The sequence below is a fragment of the Rhea pennata genome, chromosome 2 (genome assembly GCF_028389875.1).
Source record: "Rhea pennata isolate bPtePen1 chromosome 2, bPtePen1.pri, whole genome shotgun sequence".
NCBI classification, from domain to species: domain Eukaryota; kingdom Metazoa; phylum Chordata; class Aves; order Rheiformes; family Rheidae; genus Rhea; species Rhea pennata.
In genome coordinates this window covers 50,055,369-50,073,910 of record NC_084664.1, presented here as the reverse complement: position 1 = coordinate 50,073,910, position 18,542 = coordinate 50,055,369, and the positions used below count along the sequence as shown (strand labels likewise).

General features: G+C 39.2%; 1 protein-coding gene across 1 annotated transcript in view; it reads left to right on the top strand.

Annotated features, from left to right (window-relative positions):
• Positions 1–18,201, top strand: part of MYRIP (myosin VIIA and Rab interacting protein) — a 205,343-nt gene extending 187,142 nt beyond the window's left edge. Inside the window, exons 11-16 of the mRNA XM_062567884.1 lie at positions 8,794–8,988; positions 11,607–11,768; positions 13,512–13,616; positions 13,713–13,773; positions 14,582–14,700; positions 15,424–18,201. Of these exons, the coding sequence (XP_062423868.1) occupies positions 8,794–8,988; positions 11,607–11,768; positions 13,512–13,616; positions 13,713–13,773; positions 14,582–14,700; positions 15,424–15,456 (675 nt within the window). The 3' untranslated portion in view covers positions 15,457–18,201. The remainder of the gene's footprint in view (positions 1–8,793; positions 8,989–11,606; positions 11,769–13,511; positions 13,617–13,712; positions 13,774–14,581; positions 14,701–15,423) is intronic.
• Positions 18,202–18,542: the final 341 nt, after the last annotated feature.

The window sequence follows — 18,542 nt, the reverse complement described above, 5'->3', positions numbered from 1 at the left end:
TTGCTGCAGAGAAATACACTCATGGCCTTGATGTAGCTGAAGAATAGCTCCTTCTTGCAGGGACTCAGAGGCTGTGGCAACAGGATACATTTGGTCTTGTGAATGTGAGTGGCTTCACTCAGCTGCAGTCTCCTTTTCTACTTTTTAGGCAGATGGCCCATTAAGTAGATGTCCGAAGCTGCTTGATGGCAGTGGACATCCCTCCTGTGATCCCTCCTGTGTATCACAGATCTGTTAAAGCATCACAGTATGGATGGCTGCAATGTCCTAACAGCAATATTACAAGGAGAGAGAGCTTGTGTCTCCCGTTGACTGGGTTTTAGTTAATAGTTTATTAATGAACTGTTAATAGCCTGTACCAGTGCATACACTGGCCTCACAGAAGGTGTAGTAGTTTTTGGTGATTGTTATCTTGCAAATCTCTAAGCTGAAAGCATTGCTGAAGAACTGCAAATTTTGGTTAGTTGGTTCATCTGGACAGGGTTTTATAGCAAACTGCTATCCAGCTTCATAGGCTTACAAGCATCATAAATGACTGAATAAAAGTTCCCAAATGAGCTAGAAGCCCCTAAAATGGATTAGCTCATTCAAACGAGGAAATTTAATATTGTGTAGTAGCCTGTTACATTGCTACTATTATCCTAAGAAAATTGAACTGTGTAATAAAATTATATCCTGGATTGACCACTCGACAACTCAGAAGCTATATTTGTGTATGTGTGTGTATATAAAAGTTGCTTCACGTTTTTATATGCAAGATGCTCAGAATAATTCTTGCATGTTGGAAGGTCATGGCATTTATTATTATGAAGTTAATTTTCTCAGCAGTCTTCTGAAGTTTAGGATTGAAATCTGAACGTATGCAGCATTGTAAAATACAATCCTTACGGTTTAAGAACTGCAGCTAATCTATCCACGGGATATTGAATGACAGTAGGGAAAAGGGATTTTGGCCAACGATGGTGAAACAGTGGCTTGTTTTTCTCAAAGAGGCATGAGGTTAATGGATCCAAAGTTTATATTGTCAATTCAGCCGAGCATTCAAGAACGTGTTCAGTTTTAAACTGAGAGTTAAGTAATTGGACACAAATCCCATTCAAGAGATTTCCCTCAAGTATTTACTATTATTAATTAGTATTTACTATGGAGAATTAAGTTGGCCCTGAGTTTATTTTGCCAAAATATGAATCTTTGGTTTAAAGAAATCTAGTTGGTTTAAGACCATAAAATTTTTTAAAAGTTATTTTTTAATGATGTTTGTGTTCCTCCAATTCTGATACTTTTGGGGCTCAATAGAGTTTTGTAAGTATGGCTTTTTAGTCTGTCTGAGATATCCTAGCGTATCCCACATGGTCTTAAGCTACTGGTCCAAAGGAAACATATATCTCCCAGATCCCATGCTATATATGACAGCTCTGTTTGGAAGTCCTCAGATACTTTAAGCTCTTTCAAACTGTAACTGGATCAAACTCCCACTGTGTCCACCTGGAGAGGTGCGGAAAATGTGAGATTTCAGCTGGCTTCACACAGACAATAGCTTTGTAAACAAGATTCAGATCTAATCTGAAATATGATACTTAAGTCTATGTATGCCCAAGCCAACTCTGTCTAGCATGCATGAAATGAGAATCTCATTCAGTTGTCTTATTACCAAGGATATATTTACTTAGCAAGTAAATGTAAAGGCCATTTTGCAGATACAGTTAGAGAAAATCAAAAAATAATAGTGCATGTTGCTGAAACAAGGTGGAAAAAAAGAGTTATATAACAAAAAGTTATTACTATCTTGTCTTTTTTTATGAGCAGCCGAGAGACTTGGCAGTGACACATGAGCTCTTTCAGATCTAGCTGGAAGGGCTTCGAGAAACTGCTATTTCTCAGCTGGATGTTACCTCTGTCACAGCACAGCCAACAGGGTAACTGTGGTCTGTCATTACTTCAAGGCAAAAACAGTCAGTTTAATTTAAATAGTCTTAAATAAATTAGAGGGATTAAGGTAAGCCTGCTGACTTGGCACTGGAGAGTGGTAATATGAAAAGTTTCACTTGTTCCTTTTGGGGCAGTGAATTCTAGGAGAGAGACAACAGCAAATAGTAGGAAGTAATTTAGCATAAGACCTGGTAAGTCATCCCAGCTGTTTCTGATGTGAGCATCTGGCTGTGGCACAAGTGAGGCACTGACCTTTTTGAAACTGGAAACACTCAGTGTCCAAATCGCAATCATGCAGAGGGAGAAACTCTAGCAGCAGCAGGCTCTTCTTTTTTTTCACACTGCTGCAAAAGTCTCCTTCTAGTGCTAGTTCTACATTGTTCTGGGATGATGGAAACTGGTATTTCTCATTTGTTTCATTTTATAAAAATAATGTGTCATTTTGCAGTATCTGTTTTAATGAGATTTATTATTTTAAATCCCACAAAAAAATCACTTAGGCATTGTTTTAATATTTTAATAATATGTGTAATATCAAAACTTTGTGACATATTTGTTAGCTTCTTTATCCTTGCTGTTCATCCTCAAGTTCTACATCTGAACCTATATAATTGTTAACCTGTGTAGATGTTAACATATCTTTTCTGCCTTTCTATTTAACTTTTATTTAACTGCTTTCCCATTATCTAGGAAAAACAAAAGGCTTTTGATCTTCATTTAAAGCTACAGTTTTTATCTACTGTATTGCAGCAGGTGAGAGCACTTTATTTTGTCTTGCGTTTTCTTACATCTCTTACATAGTAAGAGATGCTATGAAGTGATGTTGAGGGTTTCCGTATTCCCCAAGCAGAATTCCCAAACTCAGAGTATTTTCTTGGAAATATCATGTCATATTCTCTTGGCCACCTTCAGTAATCAACACAAGCAGAAGAGCCTGAAATCACAGAGAAACAGATGTTATGGTGGGAGTGATGAGCATGGAGTAGACATGTAGGGCAGACTAGCTCTTGTAGTTGGATTAATGATAAGATTTTTTTTTGTTGGAAAGATGAGCAGAAGCAAAGATAAGTAGTGTGATCTTCCTGTTCTTATATGTAAAAATTTTGGGAGAAAGAAAACTAAGATGATTTCTGTAAAAGATGATTTTTTAACAATATCTGACAGTGATCTTCAAAAATCTCTCTAAAATCTGAGTTCAAAAAATAAGCAAAACTCTTAATTCATTACAGAGTTTGTATACAGTGCATAGGCATTTTCTCACTTTGTTACTAATTTTTATTTCCATATCACTCTTCCAGCTGGTAAGAAGGTTCATGTTCTGTGTTATTTGAGTCTCAGCTGATTTGCATCAGATATTAATACAGATTTTCATTTTATTCACTGAGCAAAGAGATGCTTATCTTGTATTTTAAAATACATACTATTTTTAACATCTCATATATAAGAGTAAGCGAATTAATTTTGTATGAGTCTCTCAGTCATAACATAGGAGCCACTTTTTTGCATCAAGGGTTGGTGATCAATTCAATAAAATAATCCCCCTCTCAGCTTTATTTTTCTTTACTCTCAGAGTTAAGTTTTATCCTTTGTATTTTAGTCACCTGTTGGATCTTAGTTTTCTTTAAGGATGATCTTTTAAAAAATATTTCTCCATTTGTGCAATGTCATAAGCCTGTGTCCATTATAGATGTATTTACAGAATCTTCTGTGGATTTTCAGACTCAAGAAATATTTCCATTTCCAACTTGGACCATATTATTTCACCTCTTGAAAGAAAAAAGTTCCTTTGTTATAATTGTAGGAAACTTGTCTGTAGAAACCAAGTGTTACAAATAATTAGTGATAATATCTGTAATTACATTAGAACAGTGGATTGCATTCATTAGTTAAAATCTAGCGTTGAGAAATACCTAGCACAACTAAAAAGAAAGACTGTATTTCTCTCTGTCATACTTCAGACATCTATAGAAGAGCTCGCTCTGTAAGCCAGTAGCTTATTTCCTTTAAGCAAGCACCCATATATGAAGACACTGATGTTAAAGGCAAGTCTCAAACTTGCATAGTAGATTCTTTCCTCAATGCTATGATTTATTGTAGTAGCCTTGTCTTTCATCAAATACCAAGGCAAATGATAATTTTGTTTCCCAGTGTCTGTGGTATAGAGCAGTTAGGCTCACTTTAGGTCATATAAAGATTGGAATTGGTGGTTCTGGATTGATGGCTGTGTTTGTCCCACACTGTGAATACGCTTGTGTCCAAGATCTTGCTCACCTGTGCAGGAGAGGGCGTTTTGGTGGGTTTTTCAGGGCCTTCTCAAAGCTGTCCAGTGAAAAGTTCATGTAGTGGAGGGGCAGTTTTGGTTTCTGTTGTATACGTCAAGTCTGAATTCAGTCCAGTTATTCTGAAAAGATGAATCAACCAGAGGCAAAGAGAAACTTCTGCCTCACACCTCCCTTAAATCTTCACAAAAGAGGATGAGGGATATTGATTGAGAAACCTGTATGCCACCGGGAGCATGATAGAGCGACTTGAGAATGGAGCAAATAATGATTGCACTACAAGTGATCAAGGACACGGTCAATACTGTCAGGGCTGCTAGTGATGGAAACTTCCCCTCGTTCCAATTCTTGATCTGAGTGTTGATGTGACCTGTTCTCTATTGAACTGCATGTCACTACCCCCAGTGTCAGTTTAATAAAGCCTAATGATAGTGCAGTATTATGGTAGCAAAAGAGAAAATACTAATGGCTGAGTAAAATGTGGAGAAAAAATAGTGACGGAGAACATTTTTGGGGTCACTTAAGTGCATTAAGAACATTCATCATAAAGTAAATGATGTTCATGAGCAGAAACTTGATGCAGAGATGTTGTGGGCTGCTGGAATATGTACAAGAACTTACTGTTCACCTACTCTCAGCAGTCTAGTCACTTATGTGGCTTCAGTTTTCTCATCCTGCTTTATTTCTGTTACTCATTAGCTTTTATGCAAGCATGCAAACAGGGGTCTACAAAGCAATCTCTGTGCAGCATTCTTAATAAAGACAAAAGAAATACCACCAGCAGCAGCAGAAGAGAAGGGAAATGGCTGAAGTTTGCTAAGAGCTTGCTTAGACCACTGAAATGTTATCTTCAGCAAAACAGGAATCCTTTGTCTGTCCAAACACACATAGAAATGACAGGAAAGATGTCTCACAAGATGCTGTTTTTATCATATTCTCTATACACACACGCATGCGTACATATCGGTATATGTACCTTTGCTTGCAGACGCACACTTTTGTAGTAACTGGTTAGTTTTAAACCTCTTCCACAAAGACCTCAAGAAATTAAACTTCTTTTGTTTGTCTCTAATGTCTTTGTAAGCATGAGCAGTAATTATCATTAAAAGTATGTTTTCCTTATACCATTAAACTCAGTCTCAAATTCAATAGGGAAATAGAGTCTAATAACCAGTGCAAACATTCAGATTTGGAGCAGCTGCATTGATTTCAGTTGAGACGGGTGGTGGTAAGCCAGATGTACGGTAGCATCACTGAAATAAGGATGCAACCTTGTGTTTCCGGAAGAATGGTTAAGCTCAGTTATTCTGTGCTAGATATTTGTTACAGAGATTGCTTTGTGTGTCTATCACAGCCTTATTAGTTCTTTGACTGCTTGACAAGACAGATGGGTGAGACTTCATCAAGGCACGCGAGCTGTCTCTTTGAATCCCTTGTAGGTGTTAACAGTGACCTTTCCTGCAAGGGCAGGATAAATGAGACAGCCGAGAGGCCTTTATAGCAATTTGAAATGTCCACCTACCAGCGTGATTTTGGTGTGCGTGTGTTTGAATTTTAGGTGATTTTTATAGAACCTCATAGCTTCTAAGTGTGACATGGGTGGTTGGGGAGGGGAGAGGGGTGTGGGAAGCTTTTTAGTCTGCTTTTTTCTTTCCTAGATTGTTTAAGGAAACTGGTCTGTCGCTCTGCCATAACCGCTATTGTTCTGCACTTTGGTGGTTGCAGCTCTGGGACTCCTGCAGACGGCTAACGGGGGGTCATTCTCCCCATGGCCGATAGGAAATCATACGCGGGGTCTTTCCTTCCAAGCCTAGCTTGGCTGGGCTGTCTGATAACACCTCGTTTTGGCAGCTGCTAGGGGGAAAAAGCCCTAGGGGCCCATGGTGAGCACAGAACAAGCATTTGTCCTACTAAAACTTCAGGGGAGCTTTTTTTCCTCACACATGTTAAATAATTATTTTTCCAGTATTATTTTTCTACCCCACTCAGTTTGCAAACTGGACCTTTCAGAACATGAGCTGTATGAACAGCTTTTACCAGTTGTTAAAAGACAGGTAGAAATATATGCAAAAACATTATTTGAGTAGACGATTCCACACGATTTAAGAACCCCTGAACTCCCTACATGTTGTTTTTGTGCCTTGCTTTGGCAGAAATTAATGTCTTCTTGTTTCTCTGTAAAACACAGGCCAGGGCAAAGGCGAGTTCTGAATATCCTTTGCCAGAAGCTTTCGCAAAGTTTAAATTTAAATACACTGAAATATTGCTTGTGCTGTTAAGTTTGAGGAGTTCTACTTCTCAGGTGTACCCTAAGACAAAGAGAGGATACCAACAGGCCAGGATCAAGACACATTCGTTGATGCAGGCACTTTATGAACGTTCATCTAGCTGCCTTGTACCACATTCAGTGTGAAGCATATCCATGATTTTAAAAGTCAAACATCTGCCACAGATGTTTTATCTCAGAATTCTAAAAGATCCTAAAAATCATATTTCTTGCCTGTTGAACTTCTATTCCCCCCCTCCCCCAGGGTACCTATTGAGGAGATGCAGAATTTTCCTCAAAATTTTGATTTCATAAAGCTTCCTATCACAGAACACGTTACTAGAAAAAAAAAAGTTCTGTGATAATTTCTCTGTAATAAATGCCAATTTAATTTCTAATATTCTGGAATAAGAGCACCTTTCTCTAATTTAATTTAATCCTTTTTAGAAATTCGTTATTAGCATTAAAAGATACAAATTTTTAAGAAATAATGAACACTAAATTCAGGCTACAATTCCTTAAAATGTCGAACACAGTAAGGATGATGAAAAAAGTGTAGTGTCTGGCCTGTGTCATTTTTTGGTCACTACTCACAGAACTGAATAAGAAATAAGTACTTGTAAAAAAGCAAATAATACAAAGTAACATTGATTTCTGCCTCCATCCTATAAAATTATTGATCTGTTTTTAATCAAATTGGCACTTGTGAAAATAAATGGAAAAACAGTAGGCTGTTTATGGGGTTCAAGTATTTGTTCTCAGTAACAAAGTCCTAGGCCTACTTGTTCAGGACTGATTTGGCTTTCCTAACAAGCTAAAGATCTGTGTGCTGTAGCATACTGTACTTGCTTTGTTCTCATTCTCTTTAATCTCATGTGCCTAATTATTTCTTGTAGTTCAACGAAATAGCAGTGTTTTAAGATGCCTTCATGTATTGGTTTACAACTGTTGAGTGCTCACTGCCAAAGAAGTACAGCTTTTCAGTAAAAGTCTTATCTAGCATATAAATTGAAATTACAGGAAAGATATGATAAAAGAGTTTTTCCAGGTAAACCTGGAAAAACAGTGTTTGAGTGAAACAAAAGAACATTGTTTCTGCTATATCCCACTAAGTAGACCAGCTGACATATTGATTAATGTAGTTTTAAAATAATAGGCATTTGTTGTTAAAGACACTTTTAATCAGTTACACTTTTCCATACTACAAAATTTACTGTATAAAATCCAGGGACTGTTTCCTCAGTTTTGATTCTGCAGGTATTTTGTTTGGGGAAAAAATTACAGTTAAGTAGGCCCCTAATTCACATGCTTAAGTATTTGCAGATTGGAGAATTAAGTAAATTTAGATTTGAGCTTTCCATCACTTCCCTATAGGCAAAGCAGCATTGAAGATATTCCACAGGAATTCAGTGACAGTGTATGTGTTGACTTAGCTATTTTGGATCAGTCTCCAAGCTGCCTGGTTTGGATGTTGAGTGTGAGGCCTGAGGGTACCTCAGGTGAAATTTTTTGCCAGCAGAGCAGTTGTCCTGAAGCCTAAAGTCTATGTAAGAATCCTCAGAATTAGGATCGCTGATAACAAATTACAGATCGAGAACACTAATAAACTAGATTTAGAGTTAAAAAGTGGAGGAAGGGAAGGGCTGGATAAAAACTGCATGCTTTTCCTTGCTATTTGAAATAATCTATTTAATAAATATTTTTTAAATGTTGAATTGAAATTCAAAAAAGGGGTACAAATGATAACCCTTTCTTTTCTGAGGCTATCAAATAATTCATAGCAAGCATCTTTGTAAACTACTCGTCTCATAGGGCTGCTGAAGACTGCTTTCCCTCTTCTGTGGCTGCCATTTGGTAGCTCCTGTAGATATGAAGATGGATGATTCCACATCTGTTTGCCTCTGCCAAAAAAAAAAAGAAGATTGTGTTTTAAAAATCTGTTTAAATGCTGTTGCAAAAATACACAAATCTAGCTGACTTCCATTTTAAAGCTGGGTATATCTGTGCCCCTTTGGGATAAGATTTGAACCTGGTCGTTTCAGCCCTCTGCTAGAAATTGTGCTGTGGGTGTTCTGCGCGTGTATGTTATTTTGGGTGCTCTTATCAGTGTGCATATGTGAAAAAGAGAAGGAAAAGAGGAGTCAATTCCAACAGAGACACAGTTCATTACAGAGTTCTTCTGTCTGTAAGTGGCAACTAGCTAGATGTGCTTTTTTAGCACATTTAAAAGCTACAGCTACAAGCAAGGTATTTTACATATTGTGCCTCTGTGCTAACTTACTGCTGTTGTTTTCCCTGTCTATTCTTGTAACAAAACAGAAGTACTCTGCTGTCTCTCTCTGCAACATATCTACAGAGGTCCTAAAAGTCATCAATGCCACTGAGGAACTGATAGCAGAGTCCACAGGTCCCTGCGATTTCCCAGCTGACCTTCATGACAGAGGGAGGGGGACATTCCCCTTAGGGACCGACCCCGCCAGACTTGACGAGCAGCTCACCACACTGGAAGAAAACGTAAGGATGTGACTCAGTGTGTGAGTCGAATGTGTGTGTGTTTGTGTACGCGCCTGTGATGACTGAAATGGGAGAGTGTTTAGGCAGTATTCGTAGATGTTCAGAATTAACTCTGTTATTTGAATGAAAGAAATACATAAACAGAGCAAGAAATACTTATCTTAAAGGGGTGCTTAGCCTTCTTCTTTGGATGTGTACTTTAAAACATTTGGGAGAAGGAGGTGTTGGATGTACTTGGTTTTATAGGTAATTTTAGAATCCCCTAGAGGATTTTACCCTAAGGTAACTTAATCCCCTAGAATCTCTATAGTTTTGCCGCTACACCATGCCTTGTTGAAGTCACACATCTCCAAGTCCCAACACAGCCGTATTATTGTAAGGACAGGCAGAGAAAGCAGGTCTCGAGTCACCCAGACAAGAAGTGGAACTCCACACACACTTCTCCAACATACTGTACTGGGCATCCCAGGACCCGGAGCACTCTGCTGTCCACTTAAAAAGAGCAGACTGAAGAAGCAAAATTATGCAAGCATGTGGCCACCTTCAGATCTTCCATCTGTTTACATGAGTAACTGTCCTCTGAAGGGAAGATCTAATGCTGAATCATTGAGAGAAGTCACTGTTCCCTGGAAGTTTTATGCCTCCACTTAATGGAGTCAGTATACTTGTAACTTCCAGTTTTCTCCTCTTGCTACATTTAGCTGATTTTGTTTCGATGATTTCCCCTTCATTAGGTGCTTTTAAAGATCTTGTAGGAATCCAGGCTGTCCCATTATAACATCCTGATCAACTCAGGAAAATAGATACTGTTTTCATTTAGCCCCTTGAAAATTTTCAATACTGGAATCTCTTCTTCCTGGCTAAAACCAGTTTCCTTCACAGAAATCCCCTCCCACAACAGCCCCAGGCTAGGAGCCTTTTGGGAGATACCTTGTGGCAGTGGCAAGCCCTCCTGGCCCATGGCCTGTCCTACTTCAGAGCCCTCCCACCTGCCTCACAGATTCCCAGGGCTCTCTCACCCCCACTTTTTGAACTGAAATCTCCTAGCCCTGCTTGGGTTGCTTTCCAACCCACATCCTACCCCTCCAAGCCTTGTCTGCTCACAGACATTTTCTCTCTCAGACCTCTGCCCATGTCCCCACAAAGAAGTATCATTGAAATGAGTGGAAAAAGTAATTTTTATTTAAATCAGAATATTAATTTTATGGTCCACTTGTATTTCAAGTACTTCAACAGAAACATTAAGTCAGATCACTTATTTATTCCAGGTACATTCTTCAAGGACTTTATCCTTGCAGTTAAAGATTGTCCTCTTTTGAGAGGTAGTTCATATTAGATGTAGTGCATTAGCTTCTTTGAAAAGTCATGTGCATGAAAAAAAGGATTATGCATTGAAATAATTGAAACAGATAAAAAAATCTTTTATAAATAATTAAGAAACAATAATAAAACCAAAAAATAATAAAATGTAATTAAGAAAGAGTTAAATCTTACTAGAGTTGTTCTCTGTCATTTTTGATCCATAAAGTCACAGTATGGCCAGAAATGGTCTCAATAACTATTACGTGAAAAGGACTGTAGCCTCTAAGAGTCATGGACAGATATAATGCCTTGAGTGGGAAATGTACATGAAGTGAAGGCTCAAGGATGTTCTTCAGATCCTGTTTGCTTGCCCCCGGAACCGTGAAGTGAGCAACAGAATATATTTAATTGCTTAATAGTTTTGTAGCACCACAGTCTTCAAAGATACCAGCATAGGAGAGGCTGCTGCTGGGGAAAATTAGAATCTATATTGCCTTTCTACAGTCCTGTATGTATGTCTATCATACAAGCAGTCTCTTGGCTATCTAAGAAACAGGCAGAAGGTGCAATATTTTCACAGGGACAACTTTAAGCATAGTATTTGAGGGCCAGTGTTTTTTAAGTTACCCTCTTCTGTAAAATGTGGACCTCCATCCAGCTGTGTATTTTTGATTTCTTCATGAAATAAAATAAACTCATAGAATACAATGCATTATGAATTACTGCTCTGGGACATGGGAAATAAACCCTCTACCTGCAGGTATCAGAGGTGTTGAAGGTGGGTGAAAATGTTCCTAAAGAGAGAGAGTTGTGAGTTTTTAGGGAAGATCTCTGAATTATGAGGTGTCTCTTATCAGACCCAGTCTATAGACCCTTCACTGGTTTACTCCAAAGCTTCCAGAGATGGAAAGGTTATGGCTGCTATAGATCTGAGTGAGAGAGGGATGGGAGGGAGTTCGCTGTGCTGCACTTGTAAGCAGTTACTCTATTAAATGTTAGTATCCATATGCTGTTGTATAGTTATTCCTACACAGATTTTGATTGTCAGAGGACCTTAAGAACATATTTTAATAAATGCAGATTTATATGCAATGTGAGCTATAGCCTCTCCTTGCAGATGTTCATTTTTTATTATGAAATTAAATATCAAAAACATCTGAAGCAAAATTTTCAGCTCTTCTTTTGTTGGTGGTGAACCTGGAAAAAATCTGATTTGGAATTGTAGTGCAAGTTGCTCGTGGAAGATGCAGTCTGCTCAAACCTCCCTGTGTACAAAGCTGAAAAGACTGACTCCTATCCCTGCCTTGGCCCTGCAGGTGTACTTGACAGCCAGCACTGTGTATGGGCTGGAGGGGCAGCTGAACAGCCTGGAGGATGCAGCACGCAAGATCAACAGTGTTACTGCAGAATCAGAGCTGGCCGAGCTGGAAGATCAGGTGGCCACAGCAGCTGCCCAGGTTCATCACGCAGAGCTTCAGGTGAGGACCACAGCTGCCTCCCTGCTTGCAGGTGTCACACTGTCTTGCCAGCACTTGTGTTTTTTCAATGTTCTCTCGTACTGCAGTGAACTGATAATCCCAGGATATGTGACTGCCTAACAGGAACTGAGCAAAACTTAACTGCACTGTGCAACTCCACGCAGCCCTATGTATTGTACTAGTTTGTTTCTTCCCCAGGCTTGTTTTCAGACGTGAGAATGAAACAGTCTATTCAATTCTAGTACTGGAATCCTAAAGCTATACTTGCTCTTTGCTCCCAGGAGGATCATACAGTATGCTCTGTCATACGTGTGGCTGTTAAATACAACAACAAATACAGTTTTATGTAGTTCTTCTGATCTGCAGATTTTAGAGCACTTTATGAGAAACCAATGTTGGTGTCACTGATGAAGGCCAAGGCCAGCGAGTCACTGAGCCAAGCACAAAACCAGCACCTCCCAGTCTCCCTGCAGCTCTAGCTGCTGAAGAGTACTGGCTGGAAGGACACTGGTTGTGTGGGCTGCAATCCAGTATCTCTCTAGTGGGACACAGAAAGTTCTGACGCACAGAGAACTTCATGATGTGGTGCACAAAGCTGAAAAAGACAACGTTGTCAGACCTCGCATTCGTAATGACCTCCACACGCTGCTATCGCCTTGCTCCCAAGGACTTCACAGACCAGTTTATACCAAGCAAGACACTCTGACATCCTTGTGTCAGGCTTTTTTTAACAGGAAAGTACCTGTTTGTGTTACTCAGTGGGAGCGTGCTCAGTTTAGGCCTGAGCAAAGATCTCAGAATCCAGCCTGATGACTAAAGTGCATTGCAGAACTAGATGCCATGTCAAACTGGCAGGGACATATTGGTTTCAGTTAGTATTTTATGGAAAATATATAAATGGGCGTGAGGGAGGAGACAGGCCTGAGCACAAGAGGAGGATTGCAGGGAAGGTAGTACACAATTAATCCAGTTGAAGGTTTTTTGCCTAACTTTGGGTGTCATCATAAATCAGGAGTCAAGTTATATGTGCAGCTGAAGTCTGGCTTTCTAACTGTTCTTTTCTTTTTGACAACATTTGTTTCCACTGGTGTCAGCATCAGCCTACTTTCTCCCAAAATGCTTATTTACTTGGCCTTTTGTTTTTCCTAGCAATTTTTTTCCATTGAGTGTTTTTATATAGTGCATGCATGCCTTTGTGCATGTTTGTGTTTATACACATATACACCTAAATTATAGCATAATTATTTAAGATCAAAGTTTTGGATTTGTGACAGAGGATCTATTTTGTATGTGCAGGAAACTTGGAAATAATTTGGAATTAGCAAATCTGTTCCAACAAGTGGTATTTTTGAATATAGGTTTTGCAAAACCCTGCTGGAATGAACTTGGAATTACATAACTAAAGGTATTTGGGAGATGGCAGATGTGGGGGCTTTCTTTCATCCTTCTTTTCTTTTCTTTTCTTTTCTTCAAAAGGAGTAAAGTGCTTGCTTGTTCCTTTATTCCATCTGATTGGCGATCATCTCTACTAACAAATAAAACCCCTTTTGACATCAGGACTAAAGAATACAGGAAAACAAAGTGTCAGAAGTACTGAAGAAATCAGCCATCTGTTTATATTTTTTTATTAAAGAGGATTGGAGTGGGGAAGGGATATATTTTAGTAGTGGCGTCTATAGTAATTTTAAAACTTCTTTTTTCCCCTCCCCATCTGTCTGTCTCTCTCTTTTATTTTCTTTGAAGATTTCAGATATTGAGAGCAGAATATCAGCTCTCACTGTTGCAGGCTTGAACGTGGCTCCATGTGTTCGCCTGACAAGGAAACGGGATCAAAAGCAAACAAACCAGGTGCCAGAACATTATGTAGTATTCAAAAATACATTGGGAAAATCCTACCTCTTTTTTCTGTAATGGAGTTGAGTAATGTGTGTGTGTTGTTTACAGATGCATACAATAGATACATCAAGACAACAGAGGAGAAAACTTCCAGCTCCACCAATAAAAGGTGCACTAAAGTTGTTCAGTACATTGTTTTCACAGTCTTTCTTTAAACATTTCAATATAGCGTACAGTTCAACAAAGCAGGGGAAGGATTAAGTTATAAAATGAACAGAGCAAGCCTAAACATGCCCACCCTCCTCATTTCCCATTGTACTTGTATAAAATAAGATATACATTTAGCACATTATAAAGCATTGCCACTTTCTCTTTCAGTGGAAGTTGTGGCAGTGGCAGATTGCTAGGAGCAGAAGCAGAAGGCTGGGGGAAAAGCAAACAGGAAATGCTGAATATTTGTCCTGCAAACATTAAGCCAGTGCTTTGGAGAGTCTGGGGTTAGACTGTGAGACCCAAGCAGTTGTACTGTGTTAATTACCAATAGCCGGTTGCCACTCTCCACAACCCCTAGCAATTTTCATAAAGAATATGCCCACTGAATTCAGGCTATGCTATTTGGCTCAGCAGTGTCCTGAAATGTTAGGTATGGCTGAGATGGTTTTATAATATACAGTGCTCTTCTCTTTCATGATTACTCTTGTTTTTACCCAGCAGTGCATTCTCTCTGGCAATTCTAGGGCCTGATTCACCTTGCGTAACTCTAGTATTACTCTTGTCTAACTCCACTCATTGGCATGGCCTCAAACTAAAATAAATTGGGAGTATCACAGCCTGCTGCTTTTCATTTAAATTAAATCGAACTTTCCCCATACCTTAGAAGAATTTTTATCTCTCTAGAAGCCATGGCTCTTTAGGAGTATCATTACATTTTCTTCAATCTATGATGTGAAAAATCTCCGTTTCTGTATTTTTTCCAGGTGAAAAAATAGATGGTTCTCCAGTTACCACTGTTAGAACATTTAACAGAAATTTCATGCTCCACGGATCTCTAACACAAAGAGCTAAAGAGAGGAAAAGTACTGCCAAGGACTTAATGGTAAAATCATAACGAATGTTTTTAAAGCTGCCATTAAAAGCATTAGGTAGAGATACAGCAGTATTTGTGTAGGCAGGTACCTTTCAACACCTTCACAAAACTTCTAATACTTGGGGAAAAAGAACCGCGACTCCTGAGCCAGCTCTGAGCAAATATGACCGGTGTCCTGGAAGCTGTCTGGCTATATACCGTAGTATAGCAGCACTGTGCTCCTGAAAGTTGTTTATATGTACTGTCAGTCTGACCCCTAATCTATGCATGTCAGCCTGTATGAATGTATTCCAGTGGCTAGGTTTCCAGGAATGTACTACCCTCTGTAAAAAATAAAAAAAAAGAAATCAGTAGTCTCCTGCAATTCAGACTTCTGGCCAAGACTCTTGCAGTATCAACTGCACAGTGCAAACTGAGCAGGTGAGACTTACCTTGAATCTCACTAATTTTTGAGAAATGTTCAAAGGAAGCCTAGGTAGAATTTAAGAAGTAGATAGGCCGTGCATTGGCTCTGCAGAGTTTGAACAGACAGGTTTCACCATACAACTCCAAATCATTTCTTCTAGAGAAGTTGTAGAGCTGTAAGCAAAAGAAAGCTGAATCTCTCAAAGCATTCTGCTGCTAGGTATATGGGGGACAGGCAGAGGAGAGGGAGGACCCAGCTCCCTAGAAGTTTTACGAAGTTTGTGCTGTATTTTGCTAACTTTTTTTTCCTGTTCTCCTCTCTTCTAGGAACCTGCTATAGGATCTGCTGTGATGTACTAAACTTGTATGTCTCTACTGCCAATAACACACTGCCTAAGGCTGAACACTAGAGTGCCTTTACTTAACAGCCATTGTGTATGTCCAGTTGAAAATGGACCCTCAAGAACCCACAATGCCTCAGTTATAGGGCTTCGTTTGGATACCTCACTGAGAAAGCTGTCCAAGTCTTCAGCATTGTGGTCTGCAAATGGAAACTCTGCCTTAAAGTTCTCACAAGACTCTAGAAAGGATGCTGAGTTTCAAAAGCAAGGCTCCACATTTTAAGATGCACTTTTTCTCCCCATCGATTGTACTAAAGTATGTCATCTTTAAACTGCAGTATGTTTTTGTACACATAGTCAGTCATAATTATAGGCCAATATTTCATATAAAAAGACAGAACAAAGCAGACCTGTGATCCATATTTACTGGCCTCTTACTATTCACATAGGCATCTGTCTTGTCGAGCAATAAGAACAACTCTGTGCAGTGAGTGCTGCTCTTCAGCTGCGTGGTGGGAGCGGAGGACCGATGTACCTAGCTCTGCTTCTGGGAGTCAGTGAAAGTTTTGAGGTGGTTTGCAGGGTGAGGTTTGCAAAGGCAAAGACTTCTCTGTGCACTGAGGGTACGTTTGGCAGAGATGATATTCTAGCTCCAGGGCTAGCTATTGGCAGCAGGGGGGAGCATGGGTGTCATGTTGCATTGTGACTTGATTGTAAGCAGCACATAGGAACTAGAGGTCTGTTGAGTTGTAATTCTGACATCTGGGCACATCTGAACACTGTTCCAAAACCGACACATATGTATGTCTTGTTCTTGTCAGCAGCATTGTCTGTTTAGTGGTGTCTAACTACACTGTAGTTCAGAATAAAGTCTGACCAAATCTTTAAGATTGGAAAAAGTAAAATGATTGTGGATTAGATCTCTGCAGACTTGCTGATCATTGTAGGGTAGGTGCAACCTAGAGGAGATTCCCTTCTGCTGTTCCTTGTCTTTTCCAAGGAGGAGGCAAATTCAGGCAAATACAGCCTGGATGTCTTTCCCTCTGCTCCTCTGTAGCCAACGTAGAGTAGCTGGGGCTTGTCACTGGTGTCATATGCACCCACTGTGACTGGGCCACTGTGAGCTGGATTGTGAATAGCCAAATTCCTTTTTTTCACTTCTGAGTGCTTTAAAAGGTGAGCCAAACTCTGGAAGGCCCTTGGAAAGGGCCAATTTTAGGCCTCTTGGCAGAGGATCTTGCCAATTTGCGGTACTTTGCTCTGGAGAATGCAAAGGAGGAAGGTAGAGGAGATGATAGGCAATATATATTGTATCCTGTAAGCTGAGTGCAGAGTAGGTATCCAAATGCAGACCGGGCTGATACGAAATGTGCTTTGAAGGAGGATATGAGCTGACAAATTCCACCCCCCCCCCTCAGCATTACGGAGCTCTAGGTTGGAGAACCTCTCAAGTGAGATGTGTGTCCTTTGCCAGTGGTACCTAGAGAGCCCTAAGGATGCACCTGTTTGGCTTCATGTCTTTGAGGACCATTACTAAATTATACAGAAATTTCAAGATATGAAATGCTGAATAATTTCTGACTGACTCCAAATAGTTTAGTCCAAATTTTCAGTTCATTTGGGAGAAGAGTACCTTGATTTTCAGAATTGGTGATGAGCTCTCCTGAAGGTAATGGGTACCAGGGGATGAGGAGAGCCAATCCTTTCCCTCTGCTCCCTTGGAATGTCACTTAATAGAATTTGTGCATTTTATCGTGTAGCAGGGATGCAGCCCTCGCCTTCTCTCACCACCTTGTGGTACCACTGCACTGAGCCCTGCAGCACTCAGCAAGTCTGGAAATGGGGCCATAGTGCCTCTACCTGGGCAGACCTCCTGGCAGTCTGAGGCTGTGGAGAAGAGACATGAGTAAGATCTGGCAAATTTCCTGACTAGACTGGGATTTGGTGGGGCAGGTAAGGATTGGTTGGATGGGACAGGTGGAAAAACAGTTCCAGTTACAAATTTATCACCCACATTTGAAATTTTAGTTTGTCACTTCATTGGTGTCCAATTATAGGTAAGGAATCATTAGACTAAATACAGCCATCTTCGTAGCTACTATATGAAAGCATTTCTCTATCTCGTCTATGAATTTCAATCTGCCGATAATGTGACCCAGTATGTTTGTTCCGGGTGGAATTATGCCTTCTCCTGCTCCTATACAACATCAGTTCTCTTGAATTGGTTTGCACAGATGCGAGGGCAGAATTCATCCCACTCTGTTTAACATATGTATACATATAAAAATAGATTTTATTTATATATGCAATCCAGCAAAGGAGATTAAACAGAGTAGGATGCCTAGTAATTTTTTGCTATTCAGTCTCCTCCCCCTTGACTGTTCTTGTGTATGTATACAATACATTCCCAGGTTTTGGTTTATGCAGGTATGCGTGTAATGAAAAGTCATTAATGGTGGTTGGTCTACATATTCGTCTAATAATATTAACTAATATTGTGTATGTAATATCAATACAGAAATGACTAATTTTAATAGAATAACTCTTTGGCTTCTGTTCTGTTAGTGTGATTTAAACAAAGTTTGGAATAGGATGTTTTCCATAAGAGGCATGAAAAGCAACTATTATTGTGTTACAATGTTAAAATACTCAGTCTTTGACAGAAAAATGTGTACTGTGTAGGCATTGCAAAAAAAAAAAATACCCCCTGCTATAAGGCATTTGAATTTTTACAAATGTTTATTGTGCCAAATATGTGCAAAGATATAATTTACTGTTTTAAAAAATCATAAAAGCATATGTTATAGCACACAAAGAATTATTTTGTCATCAAGTGATTTCAATCTTTAGTGTTAATATTTATATTTAGATTAATTTTTATAAATGAAAATATTTTAATGGGTAAAATGAAGACTATATGATCTATTTGATTAAGTCTCAGTGAATATTAAGCTTGCCTTGTTGTTGTTATCTGCATACTCACCAAGAATTATTGTCAAGAGAAATTATAAGAGAGTAAAGCAATTTATGGAAAAGAATGCCTTTTCAAGGACATGATTCATAAAGAAAAAACAAAAGTTATTCTCTGTTGTTTGGATTTATGTG